General features: G+C 42.8%; 1 protein-coding gene and 1 long non-coding RNA gene across 4 annotated transcripts in view; both read left to right on the plus strand.

The window, feature by feature from the left end:
• The first annotated feature begins 6,431 nt into the window (after positions 1-6,431).
• LOC123330593 lies at positions 6,432-16,504 on the plus strand. Its single transcript, XR_006546615.1, has 3 exons — positions 6,432-7,176; positions 14,193-14,333; positions 15,956-16,504. It is a non-coding gene; the product is annotated as an uncharacterized LOC123330593 (long non-coding RNA).
• A 5,057-nt stretch (positions 16,505-21,561) lies between these two features.
• The window catches only part of DOCK2 (dedicator of cytokinesis 2), a 457,833-nt gene continuing 455,358 nt past the window's right edge, over positions 21,562-24,036 (plus strand). The window contains exon 1 of one of the 3 annotated variants that reach the window (XM_025270818.3): positions 21,562-21,906. In XM_025270818.3, coding sequence (XP_025126603.2) covers positions 21,864-21,906 — 43 coding nt within the window. In that variant the 5' untranslated portion in view covers positions 21,562-21,863. The remainder of the gene's footprint in view (positions 21,907-24,036) is intronic. The other 2 variants (XM_025270819.3, XM_006075524.4) reach the window with 2 other exon arrangements.

Below are 24,036 nucleotides of genomic sequence, written 5' to 3' on the forward strand. Positions count from 1 at the left end.
GACAAACCCCTTCTCCGTCTTGTCCCGCTCCTCATTCTTGGGGGACACGAAGGTGGAGGCACGGGGAGGTGATGGCCTATCTTCTGGTACTGTTTTCTGCTGTGTTTGGGTGTAGTTGTAACCCTGGGGAGAGGAACAGAACTTCCTCCATCCACCTTTAGATACATTTGATCGTCACTGGCTTTAGTCCTAAATGTTTATATCCCTGAGTAAAAATCATCTGGAGTGTTATAGATTCTATCCTTTTGGAAGCAAAGGACCAGACAATTTAAAATGCGCAGCCCAGATATCAGCAAGAGAACAATGGTTATTAATGAGTTCAGGAAAGGTAGAAAGCATGTGAAGCTGGGGAGAGCCTGCTTCATCCTACTCCGCATTTGTTCAACTGGAGGAGGCTGGAGGGCTTCTGTTAGCCAAGTTGCTTTTCCCAGTGGCCTGTCAGCACTTTCTCCAGTCAGGACACTTGCACTGACGTAACAGCCACAGGATGTATTAGTGAGCACACTGACCCTCCCTGCTCAGCTAACAGATAATCTAGGGCAATCTGGTGGTCAACAGATTTTTGTATGGAGTTTAAAGACCTGGCTTACTTCAAATATCAATTTTTTTCTAACAGTTTGAAGTTGAGGCCAGTGTCATGGGCACTGTCGCCACTGTGGCGGTTACCTTTATTATGGACACTTTTTTTATTTTCTTAAGTTATTTTAATTTTATATTAGAGTATAGTTGACTAACAAGGATGTGTTAGTCACAGGTGTACAGCAAAGTAAATCAGTTATACCCATACAAGTATACATTCTTACACAAATTGTTTTCCCATTGGGGTTGTTACAGAATATTGAACTGAGTTCCCTATGCTATACACTAGGTCCTTGTTGGTTAGCTATTTTAAATATGTGTGTGTGTTTAGTCACTTCTGTCATAACCCAGTGGGCTGTAGCCCACCAGACTCCTCTGTCCATGGGGTGGGAAGCCCTTTTTAAATATAGTACTGTGTATATTTGTGGACAATATGCAAATATACACAGTGATATATATATATATATATATATATATATATATATATTCATATGTATATAGTCCCCCCAGCCAGGGTCACTAGCCTCCCCCATGAGTACAGTAACCCCTATGATTCATAGGCCTTTGGCTCTTTTGGAGCACTGTGGCTTCTTCTCATGGGTAATGGTCTGACTATAAACTTTAAGTTTGGATCTGGTCTCATAGTTCTTATGGTAACACAGCCCCTCACCTTGGCACTGTCTAAGCATTGGGTTGCCTGGCCCCTTGTTGAATTTGAGAGCTTACCCAAGAACTTGTGTCCTCTTTGTAAGCACACTGGTCCTGTGCCGTTGGCGTGAGTCCTCGAAGGATCACTGATCCCCCTTTCCTTTATCAAACTCAAAGTGACAATGGAGAATGCTACTGCCGTGACCCCTGGAGTTTGATGAGGAGAACGGCCCTGGTGTGGCCTCTCCTGCCTGTACAGAGGTCAAGAGGATAGCACTGCTGCTGAGTCAGCATGCAAGACTGCTGTGGCTCCCTCTTGTCCCTCATTGTCAACCTCGGAAAAGCCAGCTGGAGCAGTGGGCAGGCATGTGTGAGTTTCAGTCTCTGATGCTCAGCCATGTGGCAGTGTGATCATTTCAAGGGGCACAATCCAGATGACTGGGGGCTGCACTGTGTGTACACCACACCTGGGTGTTGATTGCCAGGCAGAGTGCTCTGGATTCGGCTGCTCCTCCCCTCAGGAGGGAACTCAGAGATCAGAGGCAGTCATCCTCACCTGAACCTCCCAAAGTCTCTACCATCCTTTGGCTGGAGCAAGTTGAGCCCAGAGACTATGGGATAGGTGCAAGGGAAAAGGCCATGTTCTGTCACTTCTGGGGTGCCCAAATTTGTCATCGACACTCCCAAGTCAGTCCCCAACAAGGGTTCTCCTGCCCGGTGTCTTTGGAACCAACAGAATGAGACCAAGTTTGGTTCAGAAGCAGAGGAAGTCTTTAGTTTTTAATCGGAGAATGAGAGGTTTGAACTTGCACTATAGAACGGGGGTCCCCAACCCCCAGACCATGGACTGGTGCCTCACGTTAGATTAGAAATAAAGTGCACAACAAATGTAATACACTTGAACCATCCCGAAACCACCCCACCCCCAAATCTGTTTCTTCCATGAAACCTGTCCCTAGTGTCAAAAGGTTTGGGAACCACTGCAGAGAACATGTTCTCCCCGAAAGGCCATTGGTGGGGCTGCATCCTAGGGTTCTTGTCAGCGGGGGGAGTGGCCAGAGTCCTCCTGGGCAGGTGCAGTTGTGTTGCTCAAGGCAGCTCAAACTGCAGTGCTAGGCGCAGCACCTCTGCACACTGCCTGCATTGCCATCTTGACTTGAAGTGTCTTGCACAGCGCTTCTACACACAGCTCACCAAATCCAGGCGTCAGGAATGGCGGTTTGTGCACTAGGAGCTCTAAACTGATGGGCGAGGTACAAGATCTCTGCTGCACACAGCCCCCCACAGGCAAGTGAAACTAGACTAAGCCCAAAAGAGGTTAGACTCTATCTTATCACCTAGATCCCATCTTCCTTTTCCCAGGGACCCCACTGGGTTTTGCCAGTGAAGTAACAAGACAAATTGATAGCGTGTGCCTCCTGATGTAAAGTAGTAAGGAAAGCATACATGACAATCATGATATGCTTGCCATAAATTGCATAACTTGCTTCTAATCATGAGGAAATATCCTAAAGGCCTGACTGAGGGACATCCTCTTCAAAAACTGGCCCATACTCTTCAAAATGCCAAGATCATGAAGGGCAAGTAAAGGTGGAGGAACTGAACCTAATTAAAAGAGACTAAGGATACATATTACAAGTGAATACAGCTTGCCATATGGAATATTCGTTTGCAATAGAAAACATTAATGGGATAAGTGGCATTTGATTAGCTGATGGTATGACATTTATTAACATTTTTGTCAATGTTATTTTCTTGAATTTGATCATTGTGCTGCCTTTGGTTTTTAAGAAATTCATGGTGACATATTTAAGGAAAAAAGGCATCATGTTTTGCACCTTATACTCTAAAGGTTAAGAAGAACATATATATACATTAAAAGGGAAATAATTAAGAAAATGTTGTTAAATGTTAACATTTGGAAAATCTGGGTAAAGAATGTACTTTTTAAAAATATTCTTGAAACTTTTTTGTAAGTCTGAAATTATGTTAAAATTAGAGGTTTTAAAATGTCATTATTTGAAGATGTTATGACAGTATGTGCAAAAAAAATAAAATGCTTTGTAGATAGACTACTAAAATTGAAAACTGGATCAGTTTTTTTAAAAAGCCAGTTAAAAAAAAAATAGAAATGAAAAAAGCTCAAATTGCACTAGAAGACTCTTGAGAGTCCCTTGGACTGCAAAGAGATCCAACCAGTCCATTCTAAAGGAGATCAGTCCTGGGTGTTCTTTGGAAGGACTGATGCTAAAGCTGAAACTCCAATACTTTGGCCACCTCGTGCGAAGAGTTGACTCATTGGAAAAGACCCTGATGCTGGGAGAGGGCAGGAGGAGAAGGGGACAACAGAGGATGAGATGGCTGGATGGCATCACCGACTCGATGGACATGAGTTTGGGTGAACCCCAGGAGTTGGTGATGGACAGGGAGGCCTGGCGTGCTGCAATTCATGGGGTCGCAAAGAGTCGGACACAACTGAGCGACTGAACTGAAATGAACTGAACAATAGCATAAATTTTATCATATGCCTAGAGCTAAAGTCAATGAAAAGATGTAAAAAGCCTCTACACTGAAAATGACAAAGCATCATGGAGAAAAACTAAAGATCTAAATAAATAGTGGGATCCCATAATAAAGACATCACTTCTGTCCACATTGATCTAAATATTCAACACAGTTTCAGTAAAATTCCTTGCAAGCTGTTTTTTGTCCTGGAACATGACAAGTTGATCTTAAATTTTATATGGAAGTATTAAAAGCCAAAAATATACAAGAAAACTTTGAAGGAGAAGAAAGGTAGTGGACTTATACTATCAGGTACAGAGACCTGTTATAAGATGATAATCAATTCAGTGTGATATGAATGCAAACATCGAGACATCTATCAAAGGAAGAGAATAAGAGACCATAAACAGAGCCAGATACGTTTGCTCGTTTGGTTTATGGCCAAAAAATGACCACAGATACAAAGAAGAAGGGTAGACTTTTTGAAAACTGAAGCTGAATCAATTTGCGTAACATACAGAGAAAGAAATAAATCTTGATCCCTATCTCTACCTGCCTTACACAATGTCAGTTCTAAGTATATTGCAGATGTAAATATAAGGCAAGGTAATTTTCCTTTAAAACTCAGTCTTAAATCCAGAAATTTTAACCCCACCTCTAGTATTATTTTTAATAATAGTACTTCCTATGAGCCTTGAGAGACATCTTATTAAGAAAAAAAATCAAAAAAAGTTAAAAAGAAATTAAAAGGAAGCACATGCAAAGAATAATTCAAAAGAGAATAAGTATGGTGAAATTTATAACCTAAAAAAAGTGATTTGTGTTATTTGAAGAGATAATTCTTTGAAACAGTGTTTCTTTGTTTGTTTTTTTCTACCTGGTTACAATGAATTTTTTAACATGAATAATCTGTTACTCACATTTCCTCTAGATTCTGGTTGTGAAACCTTCCCTCCCCCTCATTTTAAAATACCTTCACATTGATTCTGGGCATTAAAAGTAAAGAGAAGAGAGTTGGCCTGAACTGTTTTTGCTGTGAAAACTGTCCATGAAGTTGGGGAATGTAGGAAAAACTTAGGTCAGTATATTAGTTACATTTTAAAATGTTCCATAAAATTTCAGGTGAAATATTCTAAAATTTAAAGCAATGGATCTAAGTGCTGACCTGGAAAAAGAAGTATAATAACAAGGAAAATAGTATTTATTGTATATTTTTTTAAATTAACAATTAGACCCATTGTTTTATATTAAAGATACCCCACCTGAAAAGCTATCAGGATAACAAAGATATATTGAGCATATTATTTGAGAAAGTAACCAATAACTCTTTTATTGCCATATTTATTTATTTAGGAAGACAGTGTTATTTTTAAACATTTTATTGACTAATAACTCTTGGCAATAAAATTGCATGTTTCTTGACTTTGTGACATCTTATACAATGAAACATAGTTTCAAACACTTATTAGCACTTTTCCATCTCACTTAAGAAGTAGCATGCAAATGATTTAGGATTACATTGGTCTATATTAGTTACCTCTCTTACTGGTTGGTCTTTGCTCTTTATCTTACTGATTTACCACAGATGGAGGACATCAACCTTGACAGTTATAAAAATTACTAAGCCTAGTTTCACAGTGTAGCTTTGGTAAGTAGTCATTCCTGGAAATCCAGTATCTGTTGCTTCAACCCCCTCATCAGTTCTGTTATGCTTAATACTCTGTAATGCATGACTTCCTACTTAAATTAGAGTAGATTTTGTTCTCTGAAACTGAGCTTCCAACACCGTGATCCTTTTAGAACAAAAGCACTTTAGGTCCATTAGATTCAAATAATAAGTTCTTGGACTGGACTTTGAAAAAGAGTCATCAATAAGAGAATAATTCTCATGGTGTACTTGAATTAAATTTTGGTGTTGTTTATGTAGTAGAACACGTGAGGGCAGTAAGTGTGTTTGGCATTTGGGATAAAGATGTATAATCATGAACTGTTTAAGTTGCACAGTCCCTTCCGTACCAACACTTCAACTCCAGTGGGAACTCCAAGCCCCAGACTCTACCAGTTTTGCACTCTCCATCATGAAAGTCTTTAATTTTTCCCTTAACTTCTGTTATCCATAATTAATCACTCTCTTGATCTCTCCTCTGAATTCACCTGGAAAAACGATAAACTTCAGTTAAACCCCAGTCAGTTTCATTCTGTTAAGCTCATCCCTTATTCCAGTACTTGTCTGCTCTGGCTGCACATTAGCGTCACCTGGATATCTTTAAAAGTCTGCTAGACTCCCACCCCGGACTAGATTAATCAGAATGGGATGGGTGGTGGGGAGAGGACCTGAGTTAAGTTTTTATTTATTTATTTATTTGGTTTTGCTGGGTCTTTGTTGCAGCATGCGGGGTCTTTGATCTTCATTAGCATGCAGGATCTTTACTTGTGGCATACGGACTCTTAGTTGCAGCATGTGGGATCTAGTTCCCTGACTAGGAACTGAGCCTAGACCCCTTGCACTGGGTGTGTGGTGTCTTAGCCACTCAACCTGAGTTAACTTTTAAAATGGAAGTCCCTGAGTTAAATTTTAAAAACTCCCCAGGTGATTCTAACTGTAGCCAGAGTGGTGAATCTTTGGTCTAATTTAAGTCTGTGCCCAAATGGCTGAATGTGGCAGAAGAAAACCACTCAATCTTGACTTTGTCCCTTTAATCTTATGACTTGTGAGTGCTTGTTTGCAATTCTTCAAGATGACTTTCACTTCTTTTTCCTTTAATGTCTTTAATTATCTCAGCTGATGACCATTACATTTTATTAAGAAAATAATAATTAACATTTGTTTCATGCTTATGTGCTAAATAGTAATGCTCTACATGTGTTGCTCTCAAGTATTAATTCATATAGTTCTCTCAACTCTCTGAAGTAGTTGCTGCAAAGTTGCTCCATTTTCAAGATGAGGAAACAGAAACAATCACATAGCTAGTACTGACAGAAATTTGCCTTTGAATCCAGCCAGGCTGACTACAGAATCCGCCTGTCACCACCACACAGTACTCCCTCCCGTGGTATGCTGAAACAAAGTAAAAAGGACTACCTTTGTTTCCTTCTTTTGCATTTGCCCCTTAATCTGAACCTGTGCTCGTGTCTTCTGCTTTCCTTGTATTTATAAAGTTGATTCTGTGCATGCCTATCTAAAAATATGCTTCCCATTCCATCTCATCTACCTGTAATGACCTCCTCTCCCTTAAACATGAGCACATTGGCTCTTTATGCCGGGTTCATTTCCATAAAGCTACAAACATGCTCCAACATCTCTTCTTGCATCCCTTCCGTCTTCCAAGAAGCTAATTCCAAAACAGAACTAGATATGCAAAAATTGTAATGGAGCTTTCCTCACAGAGCTCCTGTGAGAGAAGATGGGAAGAAAATCAGAAGAGCCATCAGATCATGATGCAGGTATGACCCCTGTGAAGGTGAGAGAGAAAGAAGGAAAGAGAGACAGTGAAATGTCTTGGATTGAACTGCAACTCTAAGACAGTGTTGGCGATGCCTACCCAGCGGGGAGTCCTTAGGCTAAAGCTACTAGTCAAAGGAGTCTTATGTCATGGAGGGACATGCCTATCTTGTTCTCCCTCCACTCCTGGTCACTGGTTGTGAGAAGCCCATGGAAGAGTATAGTCTTATGATTGTAAAGAAAGATTTTCAGAACACAGAACCTGGGCCTGTAGTCAACTCTGTTCTTCACAGTGGGAGATTTGGAAGGTAATGGTCACCACACCTCTTTTAACTTCATTCTATGGTCTCCTCTAGCTACCACCTCATTTATTTGTTCTTCCCAGTAAAACTCTTTAAAATATTTGCTTATACTTCCCATTCTGTTTTCTTATCTTATATTTTCTCCTTAACTAACTTCAACCAGGTTTTGTCTTTCCTCTACACTGTCTCAACAATTGTTTTCCTACTCTCCACAGTAAGAGACCATTTCTTTGGACATGTTTAGTTGTTGTTGTTTAGTTACTAAGTCATGTCTGACTCTTTTGAGACCCCATGGACTGTAGCCTGCTATGCTCTTCTGTCCAAAATTTCCCAGGCAAGAATACTGGAGTTGGTTGCCATTTCCTTCTCCAGGGGATCTCCCTGACCCAGGGATTGAACTTGTGTCTCCTGCATTGGCAGGTGGACTCTTTACCTCTGAGCCACCAGGGAAACCTTAGTTGGACATATGACCATGCAGAATAAAGGCTAAAAATTTCCCAAGTTGCCTTGCGATGAGGTATGGCCGTGGAACCAGATATTGAGAAAAGGAACGTGAGCAGAACTGATGAGTGCTACTTGCCAGATATGTCCTCTTCTTCCCCGTCTCCCTTCCTGCAGGCTGGCATGGGGAGGTGGTGGTAAGTCATTTTGGGTCATGCACTTAATGTTTGCAAACCTGAGGGATGGTGGGATAGCAGGAAGGATGGAGCTTGCATCCCTGATAAATTCATGGATCTGCAATGACAACTTAGAATTTATGTGATAATAAATAGGTTTCTATCTTGTTTTCACTAATTTTATTTTAGATCTCTGTCTTTGACTGTCTACTTATGTTTCTCTATGGACCCATCCACTTCATAAGCAAGTCCTGCTGACACCACCTGTGAAGTATATCAAATTTGATTGCTTTGCCTTACCACTTTGACCCCGTGTACCATCATTTTTCCCTGGATGCTGAAACAGCCTTGAATTGGTCTTGTTGCTTCTATTCTTGACCAATAGAGTTTGTTTTCCAGTGAGAATAGTATTCTTAAAAAAATATATCACTTCCCACCTAAAATCCTCCACTGACATTTGTCAGTGCCTTTCATCAAAAGACCACCAGCAACATACATATACAATAAATTGAGTTTATTGCTTGTGACCATGGGGAGCCATAGAGTCTGTCAGAAGGGACTTTGTTATAGGATGTGGGCTTATGTTGATGATAGGGTAGTATTTAAGGAAGCAAGTTTAATCCTATGATTAGATATATTAATAAATCTCATCTAAAGGTTAAAAGAATAAAATGAAGCTAAAGTTGAAACTGATTAAAAGAAAAAAGCAGCAGACACATTAACCATGATAGGGAGATAGTTGATCATGTTTATGATTTTTACAATGTCCATATTTTTCTGTGTTTCATCATGATTGCATCCTGTTTTTGTCTTTATCCATCATGGCCACAAATTAGCCTTGTCTGATGTTAATGTTCTGAGGAGTTACTGGTGTTCAAATAGGTGGGGAAACAGTGGAAACAGTGTCAGACTTTATTTTGGGGGGCTCCAAAATCACTGCAGATGGTGATTGCAGCCATGAAATTAAAAGACGCTTACTCCTTGGAAGGAAAGTTATGACTAACCTAGATAGCATATTGAAAAGCAGAGAGATTACTTTACCAACAAAGGTCCGTCTAGTCAAGGCTATGGTTTTTCCAGTGATCATGTATGGATGTGAAAGTTGGACTGTGAAGAAAGCTGAGTGCCGAAGAATTGATGCTTTTGAACTGTGGTGTTGGAGAAGACTCTTGCGAGTCCCTTGGACTGCAAGGAGATCCAACCAGTCCATTCTGAAGGAGATCAGCCCTGGGATTTCTTTGGAAGGAATGATGCTAAAGCTGAAACTCCAGTACTTTGGCCACCCTATGCAAAGAGTTGACTCATTGGAAAAGACTCTGATGCTGGGAGGTATTAGGGGCAGGAGGAGAAGGGGACGACAGAGGATGAGATGGCTGGATGGCATCACCGACTCAATGGATGGTGAACTCCAGGACTTGGTGATGGACAGAGAGGCCTGGCATGCTGCAATTCATGGGGTTGCAAAGAGTCGGACATGACTGAGCAACTGAACTGAACTGAACTGAACAGACCACCACAACCCGTGAGTGCCAGGGCCTGCTTGTCTCTTACTGGCCTGTCCATTTAGAGTAAAATTCAGATTCCTTACCATGGTCTTCAAGGTACTACATGATCCAGTTCCTCCCTAATTTCCAAGCTCATCTCCTACCACACAGTCACTACAGTCCCATAACACTGGTTCTTTCTTAATTTCTCAAATGCTTAAAGTTAGTTCTCCCCTCAGGACTTTTGTATTTGTGTTCATTTCTCCCTGAAACAATCCTTTTCCCAGCGTCCTTTCTCAAATATAACTTCTTCAGTGAGCCTTTCCCTCGCTCTCGCCTTTTCTACTCCCCCAAGACACTCTTTATATCATTTCTCTGTTTTATTTTCCTCATTAAACCTTATTGTGTACTTGTTGATTTTCTTCCATCCTTCATAGGCTACAGAATTCATGAGAGAAAGAATCTGGCCTGTGTCACTGACCAAAGTATACCTTTCTGCTTATCACATCGCTTTTCACATGAAGGGATCTCAATAAATGTTTGTGGAGTAAACACTCAGCCTCTAGGGCTCAGCATGGTATGCAGATGTGCACAGAACTTCTTAGGGAGGAGACATGACTGAATTGTCTGAGGCTTGGTGCCAGAGTTCAATTCAGATGCTCAGTCATGTCCAACTCTTTGCAACCCCATGGACTGCAGCACACCAGGCTTCCCTGTTCATCACCAACTCCTGGAGCTTACTCAAACTCATGTCCATTGAGTCAGTGATGCCATCCAATCATCTTACCCTCTGTCATCCCCCTTTCCTCCTGCCTTCAGTCTTTCCCAGCATCAAGGTCTTTTCCAATGAGTCAGTTTTTTTCACATCAGGTGGCCAAAGTTTTGGAGTTTCAGCTTGAGCATCAGTCCTTCCAATGAATATTCAGGACTTTAAGTTTGACTGGTTTGATCTCTCTACTGTCCAAGGAACTCTCAAGGGTCTTCTCCAACCCCACAGTTCAAAAACTTCAATTCTTCAGCGCTCAGCCTTTACAGTCCAACTCTCACATCCGTACATGACTACTGGAAAAACCATAACACAAGTGCTTATGAAGAATCTGTTGTCTCCTGTTAAGCCATATACTTGTGATCTTGATTTGTCCAAGACTGAGATTATTCAAGGGCTCCTTTGGCTCTAGCAATTTGCTTTCTCCAAGAACAACCTGACTGAGTTGGTTTTCTGTCACCCAATACAAAGTCTTCTCATTGACCAGAAAAATATTAACCACCTCTATTTCCAACACACTTATCAAAGGTCACAACTCAAATGCCTCTAGGAACTAGGCAGGCATCTTAAAGGATGTAAACTGTGTTTGTTTTTTTGTTTTTAATGGCAGCTTAGGAAGAACTCTTTTGACACAGATCTACATTTAGGACAGTTCTTCAGATCTACATATTGAATACATGTAGACCCTCTTTCATGTTTCTTAAAACGTTTACCCTCTTGGTCTCTTTTGTTTTCTCACTTTTGATGACGCATGAGTTCTAGTATTTTTGTTTTGTTTGGGGTTTTTCTTTTTTGGTCTTTAATCTTAAGAAAAATGAAAGTGAAAGTCGCCCAGTCACCCGACTCTTTTCGATCCCATGGACTATATATACAGTCCATAGAATTCTCCAGGCCAGATTACTTGAGTGGCTAGCCTTTCCCATTTCCAGGGGTTCTTCCCAATCCAGGAATCGAACCAGGGTCTCCAGCATTGCAGGCGGATTCTTTACCAACTGAGCTATCAGGGAAGGCCTACCTTAAGAAAAGTAGTGGTATAAATCTAATGATAAATGGCAATTAAGACTTGGCCTCAGTATTTGGGGAAGAGAGGGAGTGCTGGGGACTGTGGCAAACTAGAGTGTAGGCTCTGACTAAAGAATAACCACTAAAATCACCTCCAGGGCATTTCTATCTGGAAACACAGACCCTAATTGCCAGATCTTCGTATTTGTTTTGAGAAAAACCAAAAGTTTAGGTGAAGTGTCTCAGTTGTTCATTGTTGGCAATTAAAAAACAAATCACCGTGAGAATAAAATGTGCTTGTTAAACAAATCAGTCATCATCCAAATTTGACCTTTGGACTTCTGGGGTTGGACTTCTGTTGAATGTAGACAAGGAATCAGTCAGTGCTAATTAGATACAAACAAGGAACAGGGTTGATATCCCTGTGCACACAGTGTGAATTCTGACAGTTTCGGGACAGAAAAGGCAGTTAAAGAATCTGGATAGCAGGTCATGAGAACAGGCTGCTGCAGGTACCCAAGAGGGCTGTCTGTTTGGATGAGAAGTTGGAGGTCACCAAGGATGACTTCCCTTGCCTCTCTGAAACAGTGTAGTCTAGAAAGGAAGAGGGGTGGTGCTGCTGAACACTGAGAGCACAGCTAAATGTGAGAACTTGTGGCACTTTCGGGAGACTTCAAACAGCACCACGTGGCAAGACTGCCCCTCTGTCATACCGCGTCTTGTGGTAGAGAGTGTGTGTGTGTGTCTGCAGTACAGGGAAGTGTGGCTGCAAGAAGGGGCAGTGCAGGAGGCAGGAAGTGATGGTGTCGCAGAGAGCTAGAATCTGACCAGGAGGGCTTTGTGCAGTGCTCTTAGGAGTTAACTAGTGTCCTAAAGGGTGTGGAGGATGCACGGAGGGATGTTAACTAGTGCCTTGACTTCTCAGTCCTGCAGTTTAGACGGGTCCCCCTGGCAGCCCCGGGTAATGTTAATTAGCAGTAAGGGTTGAGGGTATTCATATTTAATGGAAGAGAGTGAATTCTTTTAAGCAGAAAATCTTTTGATTCTTCCTCATCCAACTCCCATTCCTGTCTTCACTTCTAGAGATTTGACTGTTACCTTAAGGCAAAATTATTTAAACACCTCTTTATTTACAGATGGTCTTTGTTGCTGCTCCCTTTAGTGTAGCTGATTACTTCTGCGCACTCATGTCTTCTTCCCTGGAGCCTTTCTGGCCTTGATAAGGACCTAAAGTTTCCTCCTGTTACTAAAATGAAAGTACATGTTTTAGCTCCAAACTGCTTGAATTGCTTATAACATACTCATAGAAGCTATTTGCCATGCTGCTGCTGCTGCTGCTGCTAAGTCGCTTCAGTCCTGTCCAACTCTGTGCGACCCCAGAGATGGCAGCCCACTAGGCTCCCCCATCCCTGGGATTCTCCAGGCAAGAACACTGGAGTGGGTTACCATTTCCTTCTCCAGTGCACGAAAGTGAAAAGTGAAAGTGAAGTCGCTCAATCGTGCCTGACTCATAGCGACCCCATGGACTGCAGCCTACCAGGCTCCTCCGTCCATGGGATTTTCCAGGCAAGAGTACTGGAGTGGGGTGCCATTGCCTTCTCCATGACTCTCTGAGTAAAACAAGAAGAGATAAATGATAGAAAATATTATACTGTGGAGGCTGCAGTTCCCAAAGGACTTCACATAGGGGGCGCCAGTGGAGGGTGGACCGGGAGGCTCTGACACCTGCTGACTTGACAGTTCCATCTCCGGACATCTCTCTTAGTCAGTTCAGCTGGTCAGTCATGTCCAACTCTGTGATCCCATGGACTGCAGCACACCAGGCTTCCCTGTCCATCATCAACTCCTGGAGCTTGTTCAAACTGATGCCCATCGAGTCGGTGATGCCATCCAACCATCTCATCCTCTGTCATCCACTTCTCCTCCTCCCTGTGGCTTAGAGTCAGAGGGAGGAGGAGAGGCACACAGGGAAGGGGGCCAATCCTCTTAAACTATAGAGGACAAGCTGGAAGGCACCATCATAGTGACCCCAGTGGTGCCCAGTGAAAACTTTTCAAGGCAGGGATGGGAGGAGGGCACTTCAGGCACTGGAGGCAGTGACTTTTTGCTTGCCAAGTCACTTCAGTCCTGTTGTACTCTTTGCAACCCTATGGACCATAGCCCACCAGGCTTCTGTGTCCATGGAATTCTCCAGGTAAGAACACTGAGTGGGTTGCCATGCCCTCCTCCAAGGTCTCTTCCCAACTGAGGGACTGACCCCGTGTCTCCTGTGGCTCCTGCACTGCAGGCTGATTCTTTACTGCTGAGCCACTGGAGAAGCCCTGAGCAACTCATATTTCAATATTTAATAATCATTACAGCCCTACCCAGTGGCTCAGTGATGAAGAATCCACATGAAATGCAGGAGATGCAGAAGATATGGGTTTGATCCCTGGGTCAGGAAGATCTCCTGGAGGAGTACATGGCAACCCACTCCAGTATTCTTGCCCGGAGAAGTCCCATGGACAGAGGAGCCTGACACACTAGAGTCCATGGGGTCAAAAAGAGTCAACAGGACTGAAGAAACTGAGAACACACACACACACACAGCCATATTAGTGAACTGTAACAAAATCTCAGTCCTGAATCTATGATTCTGAGAAAGCTGAACAGCACAGTGTTCTCCTTCTGCTGTGCCTTAGGGAAAGAGGTTTCTGTGATCTTCCTGAACGTGGGTCTGAGTCTGGATGGATTTCTTTGGTCTGCACTTGAGGCTTTGCATGGCACTTGAATGTGCAATATCTTGATTTCACAAAGGTAGTAAAATCTCCCAAGTTACCTAAAACCTGATTTGTTTATATTTTCTAGCTTATTTTGTGAGTTTGAGGTGGACACAATCGTTGGGGATTTAAACCATCCTAGAAGGAACATGATGAAGACATTGGAAGGAGGCAAAACCGGAGACAGAGAACTCACACGCAAGCTTCAAATGAGGACGACCTTGGCAAGGTAGCGGTGTAGAGGAAGGGGCATATCCAAGAGATGATCATTTTGAGACAATCATCTGCAGGGAAAGAGAGGGTGAAGTAGAGGGTGAGGATACCATTTGTAGGCAGTTAATGGTTGACAGCTATAAATAAAGACTCCTGGCCTCTGTTTACTTCTTAGCAAAAATGGGGATCATAATGGTTCCTACCTCAGGCTTCCCAGGTGGTGCTAGTGGTAAAGAACGTGCCTGCCAATGCAGGAGATGGAAGAGATGCGAGTTTGATCCCTGGGTTGAGAAGATCCCCTGGAGGAGGGCATGGTGCCCCACTCTGGTATTCTTGCCTGGAGAATCCCATAGACAGAGGAGCCTGGTGGGCTACAGTCCATAGGGTTGCAAAGAGTCAGACACAATTGAAGTAATTTAGAATGCATGCCCTTCATAGGGCTACTTTGAGGGTTAAATGAGATAATGCGTGTAAAGTATTAAATCAAGGATTGGCATTCAGTAAGTGTTCAATAAATGTTAGAAACTTTTTTCTTCAGGAAACTGAGGCTGAGAAAGGTTAAGTAACTTCTCCAAACTAAGCAGCTATGTAAGTGATAGGGTAGGAATTCTAGCATTTCAGTTGGAGCACATTTCAGTTGGAGTTACTCATGTCACCTGTTACATAAATTATTAATAGAAACAATCAGAGGAGTGATAGGTCTGTGGTGTGGCTATGGTGATGAGTTTAGTTTCAGAACTGAAGACATTAATGTCGGGCGGGAAAGAGAGGTCCTGGAGGCAGTTGGACACATGAGTCTGACCCTCAGGTGGGGTCTTGCCAGGAGAAATCATTCTTTCCACAATCATCTCTCAGAGTCTGTGCAATACTATAGTCATCAATAGTGCACCACCTAATTTACAGGTATGTAGCAGATGGCACCCCACTCAGGTACTCTGGCCTGTAAAACCCCATGGACGGAGGGGCCTGGTAGGCTACAGTCCATGGGGTCATGAAGAGTCCGACACGACTGAGCGACTTCACTTTCACTTTTCACTTTCATGCCTTGGAGAAGGAAATGGCAACCCACTCCAGTGTTCTTGCCTGGAGAATCCCAGGGACGGAGGAGCCTGGTGGGCTGCTGTCTCTGGTGTCGCACAGAGTCGGACACGACTGACGCCACTTAGCAGCAGCAGCAGCAGATGGTATTTAATACAATTGTGTGACCAAGATAATTGTAAATTCTTTAAGTGGTTTTAGTTAGATCTTTATATTTGACCATCAATCTCTCTTGCCAAAAATTTTCCACAGTGCCATAAAATCATTATAATAAAAACTCTATGTTTCAGATAAATATAAAAGCCATATCCTAGTCAGTATGAAGCTTTAAGATTTCTCTATTGGAAACCATCCCATTAAGAAGTTAATTAACCTTCATTCAGAATAACCTTCTAAATTTCATCTCCTTCAGTTCAGTTTGGTTCAGTCGCTCAGTCGTGTCTGACTCTTTGTGACCCCATGAACCACAGCACGCCAGGCCTCCCTGTCCTTCACCAACTCCCAGAGTTCACCCAGACTCACGTCCATCGAGTAGATGATGCCATCCAACCATCTCATCCTCTGTCGTCCCCTTCTCCTCCTGCCCTCAATCTTTCCCAGCATCAGGGTCTTTTCAAATGAGTCAGCTCTTCGCATCAGGTGGCCGAAGTACTGGAGTTTCAGCTTCAACATCAGTCCTTCCAGTGATCTTCAACTACAAGCAGATTTTCAACTCTTTTAATATGTTGAAGATTTTTGTTATTTTAACATTATTTTAAAAATCTAGATTCCCATGTCACAAACTAAATGGAGGAGAAATTTTTAATATTCCTCAAATCTCAACCTTATTTACCTTCTGGAATTACCACCTACCTTTGTTCCCCCATCAAGTACCTTATCACACTGTTGTTATGAACTTGTCTGCATGTATATCAGAAATCTAAGATGAAAAAGCAAGTATCTTTTAGATTCCTCCAAGGGATGACAGACAAAAAATTTGGTTCATTGACCAAATTTGATTCACCACCTGTTTTTGTATGAACTATGAACTAAGAATAGTTTTACATTTTTAAAAGATTGAAAAGAATTCAAAAGAAGAAAAACATTTCATGACATGTGAAAATTATATGAAATGCAAATTCTATTGTCCAAAAATGAATAAAGTTTTACTGGAATATAGCCATGCTCATTCATTTACACACATATGTAGAGGCTTTCACACTACAATGTCAGAGTTGTGGCCTTGCAACAAAGCTTGTCTATGGATGGTGCTCTCATTGCCTTGCAGTGCTGTTCAGCAACCTGCTGACCTCAGGGATGTGGTTATCATGCCACTGTTTCAAGTGCCAAGCGTATCACTTTACAGAAACCACTGTTGTATTTTATTTACCAGCACAGTAACCGTCATGTCAAAACCAACCAAACTGAACCAAAAAAAGAAGAGAAGAGTGGGATCCAAATATCATGCTTTTAAGTCACAGTGGATTGTGGATTATTTTGTTAAAGAATTGGACAGGAAGGCATTGTCTTTGCTGTATAGTGACACTACAACTGTGCTAAAAGAATATGGCATAACAGAGTAAGCCCTCATCACAACATTCCCAGCTGCAAAAAAGGAGTAGCCAGAAAAATTAGAAAATTTAAACCAGAATATCTCATAATAGCACAATTTCTCCATTCAAAATGAAGAATGAAAATGAGACTGTAACCAATGTAAGTGTCCAGGTGACTCATTTATTAACCACACAAGGAAAGACATTTATTGATGGTGAGTTGATTAAATTAGTTTTGGTTGTGGTAACAGATGAAATGTGTCTAGAGAAAATAAATAGTTTAAGGCTATTAGCCTTTTGGTGACAGCTGTTTGAAGAGTTGATAACTTTGGGAGCAATATCAATAATCAGTTTCAAACCATGGCAAATGATCTCTAACAGTTTTCCTTGGCTCTTGATAAGTTGACCAATACTTCACACTTGTTTATTTGTCAAGTCCTCATGTTGAGGTTGAAGTGAATGAAGAGTAAGCTTCTATGAATAATCTGTGTGGAAAAATTGTGGTCAAAAATATTTTCAATAAAAAGGAGGAAACACTAAATGCCGCCTGAAATAGAATCTGCTAAGATGTGTTCCAAACCTAGATAGCATATTCAAAAGCAGAGACATTACTTTGCCAACAAAGGTCTGTCTAGTCAAGGCTATGGTTTTTCCTGTGGTCATGTATGGATGTGAGAGTTGAACTGTGAAGAAGGCTGAGCCCCGAAGAATTGATGCTTTTGAACTGTGGTGTTGGAGAAGACTCTTGCGAGTCCCTTGGACTGCAAGGAGATCCAGCCAGTCCATTCTGAAGGAGATCAGCCCTGGGATTTCTTTGGAAGGAATGATGCTAAAGCTGAAACTCCAGTACTTTGGCCACCTCATGCGAAGAGTTGGGAAAGACTCTGATGCTGGGAGGGATTGGGGGCAGGAAGAGAAGGGGACGACAGAGGATGAGATGGCTGGATGGCATTACTGACTCGATGGATGTGAGTCTGAGTGAACTCCAGGAGTTGGTGATGGACAGGGAGGCCTGGCGTGCTGCGATGCATGGGGTCGAGAAGAGTCGCACATGACTGAGCGACTGAACTGAACTGAAGATGTATTTATAGCTGTTAATGAATAGGAAAAGGCTTTTTGGACAAATTTACGAAGCTTATGAAAACATGAAGTGTTTAAAACCTTTACTAATTGATTATAATATTCATCAGAAGGTACTTGGTGGAAAATATTTGAATATTGTGCATTATTGAACAAATTGTGACAAACGTGATCATTATCACTTCTGGAGTTAATTATTGTCTGTTTTGTGAACTTTTGTCAAAAATAGAAGATGAACATTCTTACTTGTCCTATAACCTACATAGCAGTTTGATGGCTTAACAGTAATAAGTCTGTGAGTTTTTGAGCTCAGGATGGCGATTGAAATTTTTCTTAAGAACAGCCCTCTACCACTATTACTGAACATTGGATGACTTGCAAAATTAGCTTTTGCTGCAGACTTCATAATGTTTCTTAATGGATTCAACCAAAATGACAGAGCAAAACAATGATTATATGCATCACCTTGTGATAAAATCATTTTGATGACAATATTTAAATCACAAGAAACGTGAAGCAGTATATAAAACTTGCTGTGATGTCAAAAACAGAAAGTGAGATCACCATTCCTTCAAAAATTTTAATGAACATATTTTCCAGTCTCAAAGTACAGTTCTAGCAATGTTTTCAGACCTTAATACAAGTGTAAAAGTAATTTTTAAATCTCAAATTCATTTAACTGTGCAATTGAAGGGTTTCCATTCAGCAGTTCCATATCTAGCAATATGATAAATGGTGTGCTAAAAGGCAGACATCAAGAGAATATTTAATAGAATTTTATAAATGCCTTCTGAGCAATAAAAATGCTTAATAAAAGATTATGTACAGGGATTGATATCAGTGTTTGGCAGTACTTTGCTTTGAGAGTTCCAGCCAACTTCGAGAGTTAGCCAGCTATATTCATACCAGACCACCCAATTCATACAAGACCATCCTCACTTCTGACACCAATTGCAAGTTTGGAAGAGTTCCCAAAACTACCTTCAGGGTCAATAATTCACTAACAGGACTTGCAGAACTCCCTGAAATTGTTACGTTCAGTTACCATTTGTTGTTGGTAAAGGATGAAGAGTTAATTCAGCCAAGGCGAGATATACATAGAGCAGAGTCCAGGGAAGTATCAGACATTTTTGTTGCCCTTCCACATGGAGTCAGGATGCTTTACTTTCACTGCATCAACGTGTGACAATATGTGTAGAATATTGCCAATGAGCAAAGCTCATCCAAACCTTGGTGTCCAGAGATTTTCTTGGGGCTCTACCATGTAGGTAAGACTTTTCCCCATGATTGCCCCTGTGGTTGATCTCAGCCTGCAGAGCAACTGACACCATGTGGCCCAAAGCCCCGCTTACATATCACATTGTTGGTCTTCCTGAAATGGTCAATTTAGACCCTAAGTCATATTTTTAAATTGCCCCATGTAACCCCAGTTCCCCTGGCTAACCATGACATTTCAAGAGATCACTTCCCAGTACCTGAGGACAAATATCAGACCACATTTGGGGCAAAATTAATTCTTTACTACATACCACCTGTGGGAAGCATTTTCAATGATGAAATGTAAAAAATCATTATAGATCACCATTAGCAGATGAAGAGTTGCAGTCCATCACTAGCTTTGAACTCTAATGGAGTGAAATGTGATCTAACCCACAAATTTATTTTTCTCATTACTAGACCTGTGTCACAAAAGAATGGACTCAATTACTAATGTCAGATTTTGCATTTTTAAATTGTGGAAGATTTTTTCTCTCTTGTTGGGGAAGTCTCTACATAATATCCTTGATTTTGCATCTTGGCCTGAAATGACTGCAATATTTACTATCTGATTTTTTATACCAAAAGTTTGCCAATTTCTGATGTTGAGTCCAATTTGTAATACTACTATTATGGCTAGTTTTATGAATCAACTTGATGAAACTATAGACCCTAATCATTCAACCAAACATCAATCCAGGTGTTGTGGAAGTATTTTGTGGATGTAATTAACATCTACAACCAGTTGATTTTAAGTGAAGAAGATTATCCTCAACAATCTGAGTAGGCGGGAATGAATCAGTTCAAAGTCCTTGACTACACTTTCCTTGAATGAAGAAGAAATTCTCCCTGGATAGCAACTACAGCTCCTACCTAAGAGTTTCAGCTGGCACTTCTTGGAGGTCGGTCCTCTGAATTTCAGGCTTACCTCGCCAGCTCCACACTCACACAAGCCAATTCCTTGCAATCAATCATTCAATCAAGACACATATACATCCTACTGATTCTGTTTCCCTGGTGGAATCCTGACTGACTCACTGCTCTCTATAAAAAATACTACCCAATTTGTGCTGCTAGAAAACTGAAAAGGAAATAACTTTAGATAAAATGAAATTAATAGTTTGCCATAGCTGTCTGTCAGCTGTGATATTGCCTAATCTGTCTTATTGACTCTCTAGTGCAAGGCAGAAAGGGGTACTGAGAGTTATGAATAAAGAAAGGAAATTCAGGAAGACTTTAATTCAGTCTTATCACTGTGGATCAAAGAGAGATTTTTGCTTCTTGATAGAATCTATTCTAGTATTTCTGAGAAGTGTCTCCATTAGTCTAAGTCTAGGACTCACTTCCCAGGGCCCACTGTTGCTGGCTGTTAGAACACCCTGGACCTCCTGGCATTGTTGATAAGTTCTGTGCTTGTATATTTTCAGAGGTGAGTTTCCTGAGCTTTTATCAGATCTCCTAATGGGTCATGGCACCAAAAGGATAAAGGAAGTGACAAATAGATTCAAGGGATTAGATCTGATAGACAGAGTGCCTGAAGAACTATGGATGGAGGTTCATGACCTTGTACAGGAGACAGGGATCAAGACCATCCTCAAGAAAAAGAAATGCAAAAAGGCAAAATGGTTGTCTGAGGAAGCCTTACAGATAGCTGTGAATAGAAGAGAAGTGAAAGGCAAAGGAGAAAAGGAAAGATATATACCCATTTGAATGCAGAGTTCCAAAGAATAGCAAGACGAGATAAGAAAGCCTTCCTCAGCGATCAATGCAAAGAAATGGAGGAAAACAAAAGAATGGGGAAGGCTAGAGGTCTCTTCAAGAAAATTATAGGTACCAAAGGAACATTCATGCAAAGATGGGCACAATAAAGGACAGAAATGGTATGGACCTAACAGAAGTAGAAGATATTAAGAAGAGGTGGCAAGAATACACAGAAGAACTATACAAAAAAATATCTTCATGACCCAGAAAACCACAATGGTATGATCACTCACCTAGAGCCAGACATGCTGGAATGTGAAGTCAAGTGGGCCTTAAGAAGCATCACTACGAGCAAAGCTAGTGGAGGTGATGGAATTCCAGTTGAGCTATTTCAGATCCTAAAAGATGATGCTGTGAAAGTGCTGCATTCAATATGCCAGCAAGTTTGGAAAACTCAGCAGTGGCCACAGGACTGGGAAAGGTCAGTTTTCATTCCAATCCCAAATAAAGGCAATGCCAAAGAATGCTCAAACTACCACACAATTGCACTCAGGTTGTTTACCACTGGAGCCACCTGGGAAAGTGGGAGGGAGCTGGGTTTAATCACTAGGCTCAGTTACGGGGAACTTCCTGTGCTTGTGGTGATGGCCTGAGTGACCCCAGGTACCTGCTCGGCCACTGCTCGATTGCCTGGGGAGGAGGCAAGTGGGGTGTGGCCCCTAGGCTTTGTGGAGGACTTCTGGACTTCTAGCCACTAAGCTTCTACTGTGCCCCTGCCCAAAGGGATGGGGGAGGAGGAGCTGGCGCCCTGAGGAGGGGAGGGCGGGCCGAGAGGGAGTTTGAAAAGAGGAAGGAAGTGGGGCCCAGCAGCGCGCCCAGCCACCCCTGGCTGCTTCCCCAGAGGACGACAGGAGGTGCCTGCAGGTCCCGGCCGAGCCATGGCCCCCTGGCGCAAAACTGACAAGGAGCGACATGGAGTGGGTAAGATTGGGCCTCGGGATCTCGGCAGGAGAAGGGCAGGTGGCCAGAGAGCCGCCCAGGAAGGTGCTGGGGAGCCAGCGGTGTGGACACAGGCCACGAGCGCTCACTCAAGCTCGGAGGGCTCCCTCTGCTGATGTGTGGCCAGCAGGATAGGAAAAGGGAGGCAGGGGGAAAGGAAGGTGGGCACCTGACCCAGCAGGCCACACCCAGCCCACTCCATCTCCTGGCTGCCCACCGCCACAGGGCTGCCCTCTTTCTCCAAGTGCCTATGCATTTCCTAGATGGGTTCCAGCAGAGCTCAGAGCCACCTGCCTCTGTGTCAGGCTCCTAGCATTACAGGGATTCCCTCACCCTTTCTGGAGACTTGGCCTCTTAGAGGGAGCATCGAGCATCGTTCTCTCTCTTGGCTGGGCCTTGCCTGACCCCACATCCCTCCCGCCACCCTTGCCCTAAGCGACACCCATCTGCCTGCTTCCCCTGCCTGTTCCTCCTGGGTCAGATGACCCCTTTGTTTGGCAGAGCATCCTTGGGGTGTAGGGCTGGAGGGCAAGACCCTCCACTCAGCCCCAGACAGTCTCTGGGGGAGAAAGTCTCGCACCAGGTTATACGGGGACATCCAAGAAGCCGCCTCATCAGCTTCAGCCATCTAAGCTCCCAGAGGCCTCTGCCTCAAGCTCAGGGGCGGAAGTGGTGACTGGGGGAAGGGAAGCTTCAGGTACTAGGACTCTTTCTACTAAATGGCACCCGTGGTGCAATCCCCATAGATTCAAAGTGGTTTTCAGATAAGTGTGAATTTAAAAACCTCTCTGTGGCTTGCTACATAGGCAGACACCAGATACCGCCCTCAGAGATGAGAACTGAACAGGTCAGATGTTGGAGGACCCAAGGCCGAGAATGATTAGATGCTGGGAATCCCAGGGCCTCTGCTGGAGAAGCACTGTCCTGGAGGGCTCACCAGTTAGTCATTCATTTACTAGGCTCCAGGCGCTGTGGACTGTTTAAAGGTGAATGGTCCCCAGCCAGAGAACAAATACTAATCCATGCCCTGAAGGGGGCTCAATTTCTCCACCTACGTTGAACTAGATTCACTAACTTTTCAACTTTAAAGCTTCTGTAACTCTGGCCCTTCTTGCTCGGGTTATCAGGCTGAATCCCTTCTCAGGGGAAGATGGGGACCGATAAATGGAGCAGACCCTTACAGGTGGAGGGACCAATGCAATCTAGGAGATGAAAGCTGGACATGAAGGGAATATCCAGGAAAACAAGAGCATATCCAGAGGAAAAAAGTGGTAGCTCCTTTCACCTTGAGGGGAGGGTGCATTGAAGGGAAGGGTGCACAAAGTTAAGCTGCAGCCGTATTTTGGAAGGCTCTGAATGCTATGCTAAGAAGTTGAGACTTTTTCCATTTAGGCAGTGGGGAGCCATAGAGGGCTTCTGTTCAGAGGAGGGACATGAGATATGTGCTGAAGCCAGTGTAGAGGGAGACTGGTGGACAGAAGAGCGAAGGTGCCTGGGTGGTACACAAGGGGCAGGTACTGGCGGTCCAGGGGAACCAGGGCACTTAATTAGGGAGCCTGAGGGTGGTGGAAGAGTCCCACCCTCTGGCTGAAGGGCTGCAGTGCGCTCCTGCCGGGTGGGCACTGTGCTGCAGGGTGAAGAGAATGGACTCTGGTTCCTGCTCTTGGACTCCAGCTTCCAATGCTTCCCATCCTTCTGAGCTAGACAACTTATGTACTCTCTCCAGGCTTCAGTTTCCTTGTCTGTGTAATGGGAGCAATAACAGCACCTGCTGCTCAGGGTTGTCGAAGGACTAGATGAATTAACCCACATAAAGTGCCTAGAATGAGTTGTACAGATCCTCATTAAATTTTATCAGTGCTTGTTTTTAGACTTTATTCTCTGCATGGGAGCCCAATTCAGTACATGAGATCACAGGCTGGGAGGGGCCTACAGGATGGAGTAGGGTCTCACCCTCCCTAGCAGAGGAAACCTCACCTGTGTGCTCAGAGACTAGAAACTCTGTTAGGCTCTAGGGCCAGAGGCTTCTTCTGATGGAGTATCTGACGTTGTTCACACCTACCTATGAAAATTCTATTTGGGGTGGGGGTCAGAGCACATATGACCTTTAAG

This window comes from Bubalus bubalis, chromosome 19, assembly GCF_019923935.1.
Source record: "Bubalus bubalis isolate 160015118507 breed Murrah chromosome 19, NDDB_SH_1, whole genome shotgun sequence".
NCBI lineage: Eukaryota > Metazoa > Chordata > Mammalia > Artiodactyla > Bovidae > Bubalus > Bubalus bubalis.